The sequence below is a fragment of the Petromyzon marinus genome, chromosome 65 (genome assembly GCF_048934315.1).
Source record: "Petromyzon marinus isolate PM22_M1 ecotype Great Lakes invasive population chromosome 65, UKy_Petmar_22M1.pri1.0, whole genome shotgun sequence".
In the NCBI taxonomy this organism is placed as follows: Eukaryota; Metazoa; Chordata; class Hyperoartia; order Petromyzontiformes; family Petromyzontidae; genus Petromyzon; species Petromyzon marinus.
The window spans coordinates 4,098,384-4,112,788 of NC_133731.1; the positions used below are offsets into that span (position 1 = coordinate 4,098,384).

The 14,405-nt window shown below is 59.3% G+C and overlaps 2 protein-coding genes across 3 annotated transcripts in view; both read right to left on the reverse strand.

The window, feature by feature from the left end:
* LOC116956418 (phosphatidylinositol phosphatase PTPRQ) overlaps window positions 1-12,979 on the reverse strand; it is a 70,008-nt gene extending 57,029 nt beyond the window's left edge. For both annotated transcript variants that reach the window (XM_076054253.1, XM_076054254.1), the window contains exons 1-8: window positions 12,934-12,979; window positions 11,419-11,718; window positions 8,175-8,939; window positions 5,733-5,834; window positions 5,357-5,492; window positions 3,715-3,896; window positions 1,702-1,850; window positions 1,252-1,402 (exon numbers count right to left, since the gene is read on the reverse strand). In XM_076054253.1, the coding sequence (XP_075910368.1) occupies window positions 1,252-1,402; window positions 1,702-1,850; window positions 3,715-3,896; window positions 5,357-5,492; window positions 5,733-5,834; window positions 8,175-8,939; window positions 11,419-11,718; window positions 12,934-12,943 (1,795 nt within the window). In that variant the 5' untranslated portion in view covers window positions 12,944-12,979. The remainder of the gene's footprint in view (window positions 1-1,251; window positions 1,403-1,701; window positions 1,851-3,714; window positions 3,897-5,356; window positions 5,493-5,732; window positions 5,835-8,174; window positions 8,940-11,418; window positions 11,719-12,933) is intronic.
* Window positions 12,980-12,990: 11 nt separating this feature from the next.
* The window catches only part of LOC142906478 (phosphatidylinositol phosphatase PTPRQ-like), a gene marked incomplete at its 3' end in the record, with an annotated part of 28,063 nt that continues 26,648 nt past the window's right edge, over window positions 12,991-14,405 (reverse strand). The window contains exon 15 of the mRNA XM_076054359.1: window positions 12,991-13,217. Coding sequence (XP_075910474.1) covers window positions 12,991-13,217 — 227 coding nt within the window. The remainder of the gene's footprint in view (window positions 13,218-14,405) is intronic.

Here is a 14,405-nt window from a genome sequence, read left to right on the forward strand (position 1 = left end):
GTGGTGGTGTGGGGGTGGTGGTGGTGTGGGAGTGGTGGTGGTGGTGTGGTGGTGGTGGTGGTGTGGGGGTGGTTGTGGTGTAGGGGTGGTGGTGGTGTAGGGGTGATGGTGGTGATGGTGATGATGGTGATGTGGGGGTGGTGGTGGTGTAGGGGTGATGGTGGGGATGGTGATGTGGGGGTGGTGGTGGTGGTGGTGTGGGGGTGGTGGTGGTGTGGGGATGGTGGTGGTGTGGAGGGGGTGGTGGTGGTGGTGGTGGTGTAGGGGTGGTGGTGGTGGTGGTGGTGTGGGGGTGGTGGTGGTGGGGTGGGGGTGATGGTGGTAGTACAGGAATGGTGGTGGTGGTACAGGAATGGTGGTGGTAGTACAGGAATGGTGGTGGTGGTACAGTAATGGTTGTGGTGATGGTGTTGCTGGTGTAGTGACACAGCGCTGACTGTTGGTGGGCACTTAGCGCACACGCCGTTGAGCGTGTACGTGGCTGTGTGTGCTGGCAGGGCGGAGGAACTGGGGCAAGGGTCACGGTGGATCTCGCGGGGGAGGCCCCTGGCACCCTCTGGTGAGTAGTTCGAGAAGGGGAACAAAAGTGGCGGAGAGTTGGGAGCTCCGGGCTGCCGGTTCTGGGAGCGGACCCATCTCGTCGTCGCCCGACAGCGGTCGGCCGTCCCGGTCGACGCCGTCGGCGCAACGCGGGCCGGGTCGTGTCTGGGCCGGGTCGTGGGGCAGCGTGGTCGTGAGAGGGGGGAGGGGGGGGGGCCCGAGTTTGTGGCGTGAACTCAACGACAGTGAAAGGAGAGGAAGGTGCCTCCCCCGACCACCTCGTCTCCGACCGAGTGTGTGTGCGGCGCACGCCACCCGCACACGGACACACACACAGTACAGGAATGGCGGTGGTGTGAGGGTGCTGTGGGTGTGGTGCTGGTTGCGGGAGTGCTGGTGGCACAGGGGTGGTGGTGGTGGTGGTGTGGGTTGGTGGTGGTAGTACAGGAGTGGTGGGGCAGAAAAAGTCGTGAGGGAGGCGTGAGCGCATCTGAGCGCGTGGGGTGAGCGAGGTGAGTATGCGTGAGTGAGGCGAGTGAGCGCCTAAGTGCATGAGTGAGTGAGTGAGCGAGCGAGCGAGGTGAGTGGGCGTCCGAGCGGGCGGATGAGCGGGTGGCTGAGTGAGTGAGCGAGGTGAGCGGGCAGTGCGAGCGAGCGGGTGAGCAAGCGGGTGAGTACGTGAGTGTGTGAGCAAGTGAGCGAGCGGCGCACCGCCCTCGGGAGTGTCGATGGTGAGCGTGTCGCTGCGCTGGCCCCCATCTCCGAGCGCGGTGCTGCCGGTGACCCACACGGCGTAGCGAGCATGGTGAGAGAGCCCCTCCAGCACGGCAGACCCCCCCTCCGCGCCGAACGCCGTCACGTTCTACCGGGGACACGGGGGGTGGGGGGGGGGAGACACGGGGGGGGGTAAACACGGGGTAGTGAGACACAGGGAGAGACACGGAGGGAGACGCGGGGGAAGTCACGGGGGGAGTCACGGTGGTGAGACACGGGGAGAGACACAGGGGAGAGAGACACAGGGGGGAGAGACACAGGGAGGAGAAATGGGGGAGACACGGCGGAGGAAAACGCGGCGGTGGTGGTGGCGGCAGTGGCAGTAGCATTGGCGGTAGCGGTGGCGGTAGTGGCGGTGGTGGTGGTGGTAGCGGCGACGGTGCCCACCAGCGTGCGCTCCGCGCTGGCGTTGCTGCGGTAGTGCACCGTGTAGAGCACCAGCGCCCCGTTGGGGTGCAGTGGCGCAGCCCAGCGCAGCTCCACGGAGGTGGCGCTCAGCGCGCGGTAGCTCACGTTGCGGGGGGGGTCCTCGGGGACTGTGGGCACGGAGCGAGGGGGGGGGGAGGGTGCGCCACCACGCGTCATACCGCACCACATGTCGCACCGCACCACGTGTCGTACCGCACAACGTGTCATACCGCACCACGCGTCATACCGCACCACGCGTCATAACGCACCACATGTCGTACCAGCCACGCGTCATACCACACCACGTGTCATACCGCACCATGCGTCGTACCGCACAACATGTCATACCGCACCACGCGTCATACCACACCACGTGTCATACCGCACCACGTGTCATACCGCACAACATGTCATACCGCACCACGCGTCATACCACACCACGCGTCATACCGCACCACATGTCGTACCGACCACGTGTCATACCACACCACGTGTCATACCGCACCACGCGTCGTACCGCACCACGTGTTATACCGCACAACATGTCATACCGCACAACATGTCATACCGCACCACGCGTCATACCACACCACGTGTCATACCACACCACGTGTCATACTGCACCACAAGTCATATCAAACTGCACCACACAGTATCCCGCACCACACATCGTCACACCACACGAAGCTACATCCCATCATACTGCACCACACATCATCGTACCGTGAAAACTGGTGGTGGGTTAGGCCGGCTTTCATCCAGCAGCGGATTGACCATGGCTGCTGCTGCTACTGACGATGGTGGTGATCATGGTGATGATGATGGTGATCATGGTGATGATGATGGTGGTTATGATTGTGATTATGATGGGTGACGATGATGGTGATCATGGTGATGATGATGGTGATGATGGTGATCATGGTGATGATGGTGATTATGATGGTGGTGGTGGTGGTGATGATGATGGTGATGGTGTGGTGATGATGAAGGTGATGATGAAGGAGACGATGATGGTGAAGATGGTGGTGATGATGACGATGATGGTGACGATGATGATGACGATGATGATGGTGACGATGTTCCGTTGCGCAGACCTGCCCAACACAACATTTCACTGCCTGCACATCTGATAGCTAGCTACGAGCTAATAGCTATCCAGATAGTAGCTATCTAGATAGCTATCTAGATAGTAGCTATCTAACTACTATCTATCCAGCTGCTACCTATCTAGTTACTAGCTACTAGCCAGATACTACTAGCTAGTAGCTATCTGGCTAGTAGCTACAGTATCTAGCGACTAGCCAGATAGCTACTAGACAGATAGCTGACTACTAGCCAGATAGCTACTAGCCAGATAGCTATCTAGCTACTAGTCAGATAGCTAGCTAGTAGCTATCTGACTAGTAGCCAGATAGCTATCTGACTAGTATCCAGATAGCTATCTGGCTAGTAGTCAGCTATCTGTCTAGTAGCTATCTGGCTAGTAGCTAGATAGCTACTAGCCAGAGAGCTACTAGCTAGTAGCTATCTGGCTAGTAGCTAGATAGCTACTAGCCAGATAGCTACTAGCTAGTAGCTATCTAGCTACTACCCAGATAGCTATCTGACTAGTAGCTAGATAGCTACTAGCCAGATAGCTATCTGACTAGTAGCTAGATAGCTACTAGCCAGATAGCTATCTGGGTAGTAGCTAGATACTATAGCTACTAGCCAGATAGCTACTAGCTAGTAGCTATCTAGCTACTAGCTAGATAGCTACTAGCTAGATAGCTACTAGCTAGTATCTACTAGCTAGTAGCTATATAGTAGGGTTCTACGTGACTTTACCGAAAGAACCAAGAAGATAGCTACTAGTTAGTTAGCTGGACATGCCGAGTGCCCGCCGGCCATCACCGTGGTTCGTGGGGGTGGTGGGGGTGGTGGGGGTGGTGGGGGTGGTGGGGGAGTAATGAGCCGGGGGGAGGGAGGGGCGGACGGCGTCACCGTCCGTACCGCCGGGCAGCGTGGTGAACTCCACGGCGGCGCTGCGCACGAGGCCCTCCCCGCGCTGCGTGCTGGCGCCGAGCGTGACGCGGTAGCGCGAGAACGCGTGCAGGCCGCCGAGCGTCACGCCGGGCCCCGGCACGGCCACGCTGCGCTCCTCCGCCGGTGTCACCGCCTGTGCCGACCCCTCCCTGCGGGCGGGGATTCGCGGTACCTCGACACGGCTCTCCCACGGGGGGGGGGGGGGGGGGAGTGTGAGTGAGTGAGTGAGTGGTAGGGTGAGTGAGTGGTAGGGTGAGTGGGCGGTAGGGTGAGTGAGTGGTAGGGTGGGTGAGTGGGCGGTAGGGTGAGTGAGTGGTAGGGTGAGTGAGCAGTAGGGTGAGTGGGCGGTAGGGTGAGTGAGTGGTAGGGTGAGTGGGCGGTAGGGTGAGTGGTAGGGTGGGTGAGTGGGCGGTAGGGTGAGTGAGTGGTAGGGTGAGTGAGCGGTAGGGTGAGTGAGTGGTTGGGTGAGTGAGTGGTAGGGTGAGTGGGCGGTAGGGTGAGTGAGTGGTAGGGTCAGTGGGCGGTAGGGTGAGTGAGTGGTAGGGTGAGTGAGTGGTAGGGTGAGTGAGTGGTAGGGTGAGTGGGCGGTAGGGTGAGTGAGTGGTAGGGTGAGTGAGTGGTAGGGTGGGTGAGTGGGCGGTAGGGTGAGTGAGTGGTAGGGTGAGTGAGCGGTAGGGTGAGTGAGTGGTTGGGTGAGTGAGTGGTAGGGTCAGTGGGCGGTAAGGTGAGTGAGTGGTAGGGTGAGTGAGTGGTAGGGTGGGTGAGTGAGCGGTAGGGTGAGTGAGTGGTAGGGTGAGTGAGTGGTAGGGTGAGCGAGCAGTAGGGTGAGTGGGTGGTAGGGTGAGTGGTTGGGTGAGTGAGTGGTTTGGTGAGTGAGTGGTTGGGTGAGTGAGTGGTAGGGTCAGTGGGCAGTAGGGTGAGTGAGTGGTAGGGTGAGTGAGTGGTAGGGTGGGTGAGTGGGCGGTAGGGTGAGTGAGTGGTAGGGTGAGTGAGTGGTAGGGTGAGCGAGCAGTAGGGTGACTGGGTGGTAGGGTGAGTGGTTGGGTGAGTGAGTGGTTTGGTGAGTGAGTGGTAGGGTGAGTGAGCAGTAGGGTGAGTGGGCAGTAGGGTGAGTGAGTGGTAGGGTGAGTGAGTGGTAGGGTGAGTGGGCGGTAGGGCGAGTGGGTAGTTGGGTGAGTGAGTGGTAGGGTGAGTGAGCGGTAGGGTCAGTGGGTGGTAGGGTAAGTGAGTGGTAGGGTGAGTTAACGGTAAGGTGAGTGAGTGGTTGGGTGAGTGAGTGGTAGGGTGAGTGAGCGGTAGGGTCAGAGGGTGGTTGGGTGAGTGAGTGGGTAGGGTGAGTGAGTGGTTGGGTGAGTGCGTGGAAGGGTGAGTGAGTGGTTGGGTGAGTGCGTGGTAGGGTGACTGAGTGGTAGGTTGAGTGAATGGTAGGGTGAGTGGTTGGATGAGTGAGTGGTTGGGTGAGTGAGCGGTAGGGTGAGTGAGCAGTAGGGTGAGTAAGCGGAAGGTTGAGCGAGTGGTTGAGTGGGTGGGTGAGTGGCTGGGCGAGTGAGTGAGTGAGTGGGTGAGTGGCTGGGTGAGCGGCATCGGTGAGGCGTGTGTGGTGTCTCACGCCGGGATGCTGAGTCCGTAGTAGACGGTGTACTGCGTGATGATGCCGTTGGGCCGCGTGGGTGCGCGCCACACCAGGCTCGCCGAGTTCGCCGTCACCGCCACAATCGTCACGTCCAGCGGCGGCGACGCCGGCACTGCCCCGCACGGCCACACCGTCGCCACGGTTACAGCGGCACCGAGATGCACGTGGTGAGCGCGTGGTGAGCACGTGGCGAGCGTGTGGTGAGCATGTGGCGAGCGTGTGGCGAGCACGTGGGCGTGTGGCGAGCACGTGGTGAGCGTGTGTTAAGCACGTGGTGGGCACGTGGTGAGTGAGTGGCGAACGCGAGGCGAGCACGTGGTGAGCACGTGGTGAGCACGTGGCGAGCGCTCACCATCCTGGTCGGTGGTGAGCATCATTGGTGTGCTACGAGGGCCCTCGCCAGGCAGTGTCCAGGCAGCCACCTGCAGCCAGTAGTGGGAGTAGACCTCCAGCCCTGCGCGTCACACGCACACACGCACACACGCACACAACAACCGCCATTCGCCACTAAGTGGCGGCGACGTCACCACGACGCTTGTGCCAGGCCATGTGCACCTTGAGGCCACGTGAAGTGTCGAACGCCCGCTGGCAGGAGGTCACGGGGCAGACCCAGCAGGTGCCACGGGTCGACTGACTGAGATGACTGAGATGACTGGCTGATGCACCACCTGTGCCCCCTACTATGCCAAACCGCTGTCTTTAGCCACCCGACACTCCGCTCGTTGTTGTGAGCGTCGCTCCTCCGCCCTCCGTTGTTGTTGGAGGGCGACTGCCTCCAACTGCCCAGTAGCGTCCTTCACGAGCCTCCTCCACAGAGGCCGATCTTGACACCATTGGTAGCAGTCATTTGCAAGTCCACTCAGCTCCACGTCCTCCTGTACCACATCACTCCATCTCTTCTCTAGCCCGTGCCGCGCCCATTTAGCCCCCTCGATCCGGCCGAACAAAAGCTGTTTAGGCATGCGGTGCCTGAGCATGCGGGCTACATGACCCAGCCAACGCAGCCTTGCCTTCCGGAGGAGCTCACCGATGGGACCTTGCCAAGATCTTTCAAGGATTTGTGAGCTCCTCACACAATCCAGCCTGGTTAAACCCAGGATGGAGCGTCGGCAGGCTAGCCTAAATGTTTATAACCGGCGAAGATGTTCCATTAGGGGGGTCCAATTTTCGCAAGCGTAGAGAAGGGAGGGAATGACTGTGGCCGAGAAGACCTGAAGCTTAGTGCGCAGCGACAGACCAGGTAGCTTCCACACAGCGTTACGCAACCGATGAAACGATATTGCCGCTCGACTGATTCGAAGTGAGACCTCTGCTGTTAAACTGGAGCCGGTCATAAGCACACTGCCCAGGTATGGGAAACTCTCCCCTCTCTCCACAACTGCCCCATCACCGATTGGGAGTTGTGGGGGTGGAGTGTCCAATGGTACAAAATACCCAGGCAGGTGCTTAGTTTTGGTGGGGCTGATGGTAAGGCCTCATCTCTTAGAGGCACGCTCCAGTCTCAACAGCAGCGTCTCCAACTCCTCCTCTGAATGAGCAGCTATTACCAAATCATCGGCATACATAACGTGGTTGAGCAATAAGGAGCCATCCCTTGACCGCACCCGGGCATCGATCAGCCTCCCATTATATCTGTACCAAATGGAGATTCCCCCGGTACAGCTATTGAAGGCTTCACGAACTACCTGGTCAAAATATATGTAAAATAATGTGGGAGCCAGAGGACATCCCTGTCGCACCCCAAAGTGTACAGGGAATGGCTCTGACTCCCGGCCACGTAGTTTTACCCGGGCCCACTCATCATCATGAAGGTCCTTAATGATCATGAGCAGAGGGTCAGGGACTCCAAAAGCACGAAGAACAACCCAGAGCCCAGGCCTACTGATGGTTTCCTAGGCCTTGACCAGGTCAATAAAGCAGAGATGTAGGTCTTGTTGGAATTCCCTACACCTCTGCTGTAGCAGACGGACAGAAAATATGGCATCTGTGCAGGACCGCCCTTTCCTGAAAGCGCATTGGGGCTCCGCAAGCCTCTCCTCAGCGTGCCTGGCAAGGCGATGCTGAATAATCCTTTCCAGGACCTTTCCCGGCACACTGAGGAGTGAGATGCCCCTGTAGTTGTTACAGTCTGTGCGGTCCCTCTTCTTAAAGAGGGGGACCACCAGGGCATCCTTCCAATCCTGCGGAACCCGTCCAGCAGTCCAGACTGTTGTTATGATGTCATATAGGGCAGTCTGTGCACAAACGCCACCCTCCCTCAGCATTTCGCTTGGGAGATCATCTCTGCCCGCTGCCTTTCCTGGTCTCAGACTCCGGATCGCCTTCAGTACTTCCTCAACAGATGGCACCTCAGCCAGCCACTCACATGGGGTGACTTCTTCCAATATTTGAGGCACCGCAGCCTCAGCAGGGTCACACACACACACACGCACACACACACACGGTGGACAAAGATCCACCGTGTAGCCTTAACAGACTGTCGGGGCAAGTGCTGTTAGCGAGCACCTAAGAAGGCCGGCGCGGCGCACGAGGGGGTGGGTGGCCGACACCACGTCCGGCCGCCTTTGTCTCCCCCAGTGGCGACGTTTACGACACACCGCACCGGGTACTCGCTTGAGGCCGAGTCGACCTAGGGGGAGGCCCGAGGTCGACTCGCGCCGCCGCTCGCCCCGTGCGACGCAAACACACGCACAGCAAGCGCCGCTGGCCGCTAAGTGGCAGTGACGTTAGACGCAGCACCCAGACCCACCACCCCCCACCACCATCACGTGACCGCCCCCCCCCCCCCACTCACCCGTCACGTTGTGGCTGAGCCCCGTCACGTTGAGCACCACGAGGCCGGCGCCCGCCGTGCTGTTGTTGCCGAGAGCCGCCGGCCCGGTCGCGCCGCTGATGAAGGGGTCTCCGGCGCCGCTGCCCTCGGTGACGGCGCTCGCCGCGCCGGCGACCCCGGGGAAGCCGAGGAAGCTGGCGGCGGTGGGGCCGGTGCCGCTGCCGCTGCCGCCGCCGCTGTAGGCGTTGGTGGAGATTACTGTGGTGCTGTTGGTGGCGGCGCTGTTGGCGGTGCCGCTGTTGGCGTTGATGTTGGTGGCGGCGCTGTTGGTGTTGTTGGCGCTGTTGGTATTGGCGCTGGTGGTTGCGGCGCTGCTGGCGCTGTTGGTGTTGGCGCTGTTGGTGGTTGCGCTGTTGGCGCTGTTGGTGTTGGTGCTATTGGTGGTGGCGTTGTGGGTGTTGGCGCTGTTGGTGGTGGCGCTGTTATTGTTGGCGCTGTTGGTGGTGGCGCTGTTGGTGGCAGTGCTGGCGCTGTTGGTGTTGGCGCTGTTGGTGTTGGCGCTGTTGGTGCTGGCACTGTTATTGTTGGCGCTGTTGGTTGTGGCGCTGCTGGCGGTGGTGCTATCGGTGGCGGTGGTGCCGTCGCCGGTGCCGCACCTGGCGGGCCACAGGTAGAGCGAGTAGAGGGCGATCTCCCCGTTGGGCAGCGAGGGCGGCAGGAAGGAGACCTCGACGGTGGAGGGGCTCACGTTCCGGTAGCTCACCGCCTGCGGTGGCGAGCCGGGCACTGGGAAGCAGAACGAGGAAGGGGGGGAGGGGGAATTAAACCACGCTCACGCCGACTCCGGCACGCTCCTCGAGACGCCCGCGTCGAGGAGCGTTCCGTGAGTGACGTCATCATCGTCGTCGTCGTCATTTTCACTATCATCATCTATCGTCACGTTCGTCATCGTCGTCATCATCATCGTTGTCACCATCGTTGTCATGTGCCGACGCCATCATGACCACCATCGTCGTCGTCATCGCCATCACCGTCGTTCATCAAACCATCATTCGCCGCCATCAATCATCACCGCCATCAATCACCACCGCCATCAATCACCACCGCCATCAATCACCACCGCCATCAATCACCACCGTCATCAATCATCACCGTCATCAATCATCACCGTCATCAATCATCACCGTCATCAATCATCACCGCCACCAATCATCACCGCCATCAATCATCACCGCCATCAATCATCACCGCCATCAATCATCACCGCCATCAATCATCACCGCCACCAATCATCACCGCCACCAATCATCACCGCCACCAATCATCACCGCCACCAATCATCACCGTCATCAATCATCACCGTCATCAATCATCACCGTCATCAATCATCACCGTCACCAATCATCACCGTCACCAATCATCACCGTCACCAATCATCACCGTCACCAATCATCACCGTCACCAATCATCACCGTCACCAATCATCACCGTCATCAATCATCACCGTCACCAATCGTCACCGTCACCAATCGTCACCGTCACCAATCGTCACCGCCACCAATCGTCACCGCCACCAATCGTCACCGCCAACCAATCGTCACCGCCACCATCGTCACCGCCATCAATCGTCACCGCCATCAATCGTCACCGCCATCAATCGTCACCGCCATCAATCGTCACCGCCATCAATCGTCACCGCCATCAATCGTCACCGCCATCAATCGTCACCGCCATCAATCGTCACCCGTCATCAATCGTCACCGTCATCAATCATCACCGCCACCAATCATCACCGCCATCAATCATCACCGCCATCAATCATCACCGCCATCAATCATCACCGCCATCAATCATCACCGTCACCAATCATCACCGCCATCAATCATCACCGCCATCAATCATCACCGCCATCAATCATCACCGCCATCAATGATCACCGCCATCAATCATCACCGCCATCAATCATCACCGCCATCAATCATCACCGCCATCAATCATCACCGTCATCAATCATCACCGCCATCAATCATCACCGCCATCAATCATCACCGCCATCAATCATCACCGCCATCAATCATCACCGTCACCAATCATCACCGCCACCAATCATCACCGTCATCAATCATCACCGTCATCAATCATCACCGTCATCAATCATCACCGTCACAATCATCACCGTCATCAATCATCACCGTCACCAATCATCACCGTCACCAATCATCACCGTCACAATCATCACCGTCACCAATCATCACCGGCACCAATCATCACCGTCACCAATCATCACCGTCATCAATCATCACCGTCACCAATCATCACCGTCACCAATCATCACCGTCACCAATCATCACCGCCACCAATCATCACCGCCACCAATCATCACCGCCACCAATCATCACCGCCACCAATCATCACCGCCACCAATCATCACCGCCATCAATCATCACCGCCATCAATCATCACCGCCATCAATCATCACCGCCATCAATCGTCACCGCCATCAATCGTCACCGCCATCAATCATCACCGCCATCAATCGTCACCGCCATCAATCATCACCGTCATCAATCATCACCGTCATCAATCATCACCGCCACCAATCATCACCGCCATCAATCATCACCGCCATCAATCATCACCGCCATCAATCATCACCGCCATCAATCATCACCGTCATCAATCATCACCGTCACCAATCATCACCGCCATCAATCATCACCGCCATCAATCATCACCGCCATCAATCATCACCGCCATCATCATCACCGCCATCAATCATCACCGCCATCAATCATCACCGTCACCAATCATCACCGTCACCAATCATCACCGTCACCAATCATCACCGTCATCAATCATCACCGCCATGAATCATCACCGTCATCAATCATCACCGTCATCAATCATCACCGTCACCAATCATCACCGCCATCAATCATCACCGCCATCAATCATCACCTCCATCAATCATCACCGCCATCAATCATCACCGTCACCAATCATCACCGTCATCAATCATCACCGTCACCAATCATCACCGTCATCAATCATCACCGCCATCAATCATCACCGTCACCAATCTCACCGTCATCAATCATCACCGCCATCAATCATCACCGCCATCAATCATCACCGCCATCAATCATCACCGCCATCAATCATCACCGTCACCAATCATCACCGTCACCAATCATCACCATCTCTGACGGTGAAGCTCCAATATAGACAGAGCAGCGCTCCGTCTCCCCCTCCCCCGCCCCCTCACCGTCCTCCTCGGTGCGCACGGCGATGCCGGTGGCTGGCCCCGGCCCGCGGGCCGTGGCGGCCGCGACGCTCACGCCGTAGTCGGCGTGCGCCCGCAGCCCCCGCAGGGCCCACGGCGCCGCCGTCACGTTGGCGGAGCGCCGCTCGGCGCCCCCGCCGCCTGGCGCCGCGGCGGGGCCCGTCCACGCCACGGCGTAGTAGAGCACCGCGCCGTTGGGCCGCGCCGGCGCCGAGAACCGCAGCTCGACCGCGGTGGGGCCCAGGCTGCGGTAGCTCACGTTGCTGGGGCCGTCCTCGGGGACTGGTGGGGAGGTGGGTGGGGGTGGGGGGAGGGGACCGGCGGGGTGTGGGGGGGGGGGGGGGAGGAGGAATTCTCATCAACGTCGCCGTCGTGGTCATCGCGGTGGTGGTGGTGGCGGTGTCGGCGTCGGTGTCATCGTGGTGGTGGCGGTGGCGGCGTGGTGTCATCGTGGTGGTGGTGGCGGTGGCGGCGGTGGTGTCAGCGACGCGAGGTGGCAAGGGCAGCCAGCAGGAGTTACCCTGCAGCAGTCAGGAACGTGTGGGTGGTGCGTGTGGGTGGTGAGTGTGGGTGGTGAGTGTGGGTGGTGCGTGTGGGTGGTGAGTGTGGGTGGTGCGTGTGGTGGTGCGTGTGGGTGGTGCGTGTGGGTGGTGCGTGTGGGTGGTGAGTGTGGGTGGTGAGTGTGGGTGGTGCGTGTGGGTGGTGAGTGTGGGTGGTGCGTGTGGGTGGTGCGTGTGGGTGGTGCGTGTGGGTGGTGCGTGTGGGTGGTGCGTGTGGTGTGTGCGTGTGGGTGGTGCGTGTGGGTGGTGCGTGTGGGTGGTGCGTGTGGGTGGTGCGTGTGGGTGGTGCGTGTGGGTGGTGCGTGTGGGTGGTGCGTGTGGGTGGTGCGTGTGGGTGGTGCGTGTGGGTGGGTGCGTGTGGGTGTGTGCGTGTGGGTGGTGCGTGTGGGTGGTGCGTGTGGGTGGTGCGTGTGGGTGGTGCGTGTGGGTGTGTGTGGTGGGTGTGTGTGTGGGTGGTGCGTGTGGGTGTTGTGTGTGGGTGGTGCGTGTGGGTGCGTGAGTGTGGTGTGTGTTGTGTGTGGGTGGTGCGTGTGGGTGTTTGTGTGTGGGTGGTGCGTGATGTCCATGCGTCTGTGTGGGGAGCGGCGTTGTCACGGTCAGCGCGCTGCGCCACGAACCCGAGCGGGAATCGAACCCAGTGGAGCTTGGTTCGATTCCCCGCTCACGACCGACACCGGTGACGATTATCTGAACCGGTCTTGGGCCTCCCCTAGGTCGAGTCAGCCTCAAATGAGTACCTGGGGTGGAGGTTGTGTAATCATCGGCACTTGAGAGACAAAGACGGCCGGGCGCGGTGCTGCCACCCACCCCTTTGTGTGCCGTGCCAGCCTTCACAGGTGCTACTCGCTAACAGCACTTGCCCCAACAGTCTGTTACAGGCTACACGGGGGACCTTCGCCTATGGTGCCCTGCGCGCGCTCCGTGCTCCGACACCCACCGCCCTCCATGGTGGCGATCTCGACCACGCCGCTGCTCCGGGTTGCCGAGCCCGTGTGTGCGCCGTCACCGTCGCATTGTAGCGGCTGTCCGGGCGCAGCCCCGTGAGGCGCACCGGCGGCGCCGCCGGCCCCGCCGGCGCCTCCGCGCCGCCCGTCGCGTTCCAGTAGCTCAGCGTGTACGCGAGCACGGGCCCGTTGGCCAGCTCCGGCGGGACCCACCAAACCTCCACCTCGCCGGGCGCAACGTTCACGTAGCTCACGTTGTACGGGGGGCTCTCGGGGACTGTGGCAGCGGTGGTGGGGGGTGGGCAGGGGGGTGGGGGGGGACGGGGCGGGGGAGGCGGGCGGCAGAGAGACACATGCCGCGGGTGTCGGGTGGATCATCGCAGGACCGTGGGGAGGAGGTGGTTTGGGGAGGCCACCATCCAGCAGTGGATTGATCGTGGCGAAGCCGCTTGCCCGCGGGGCCGGCACCGATGGTAACCCTCTGACTGTGCGACCAAGTTGGAGCCGGAATATTTGTCCGTGCTCGAGGGATCCGACGAGCTACGGTGCCCAGTCGCTTTCACAGATGTCCCAGCAAGCCGCGTCCTCGGCCGTCGCCCCGCTAGCCGCTCATGCACTGGGCGGCTGCGGTGACGGATGGCCCTGCAATCCCCACTCGCTCGCTCTCTCATCGCCTTGTCCGGATTCCCGGCGATGACGATGCTGGTCCTAAACCGCCAGCGAATTGCGCCCCACTCCCCCGTCGGCAAGTGCGAGCAGATCGTTCCCCGGCATCGCCGTCGCAACGGCGTCAACTTTGTCGGCTCCTCCATGGCATCCTTTTTTTTTGTTGCCAATATCAAAGGTTATGAGAAATAAGAGTCGGTTCTTTACCCTTTATTGACAATAAAACTGTAGTTTTGTTGAGATGTTCAAGCACCAAATAGAGACATTATGGAAGGAATCATGTCTTGCCTTTACCACACACGGTAACTTGTGGTGAAACATGAAACACACTGATTGTAAGCCAATCTGATTGTAAGACAATCAGTTAAAAAACAATCATGCGTATATGATCAGAGCTATGGTTGTTTGTTCACCACAAGTACTGTGTGTGGTTAATACAGTCACTTAATTCCCTGCGAAAGGTATCGTCTATTCGTCGGGCCTTTCAGTAAAGTCATGTAGATAGGTTCAAAGAAAATAATAAAAAACTACGACGTTTTGATCGCAACACAAGCAGTCATCATCAGGACAAGGGGGTTAAGCCTCTAAAGGTAAACTGTTTAAAAAGGTTTAAAATGGGCGTAGCCCCAGTGTCATCAGCATGGGCGGGGCAGCCAATGTTAATGAACTGTAAGTGAAGGGCAAAAAATGGCGCTGGTGGTGGGCTTCCACCAATAAAAGGGAGTGGGCAGTACTGGTCCTGGTGGTTGGCTTACACCAATTAAAGGGCTTGCTAGAGGTGATGGTAGTCATGGGTCGT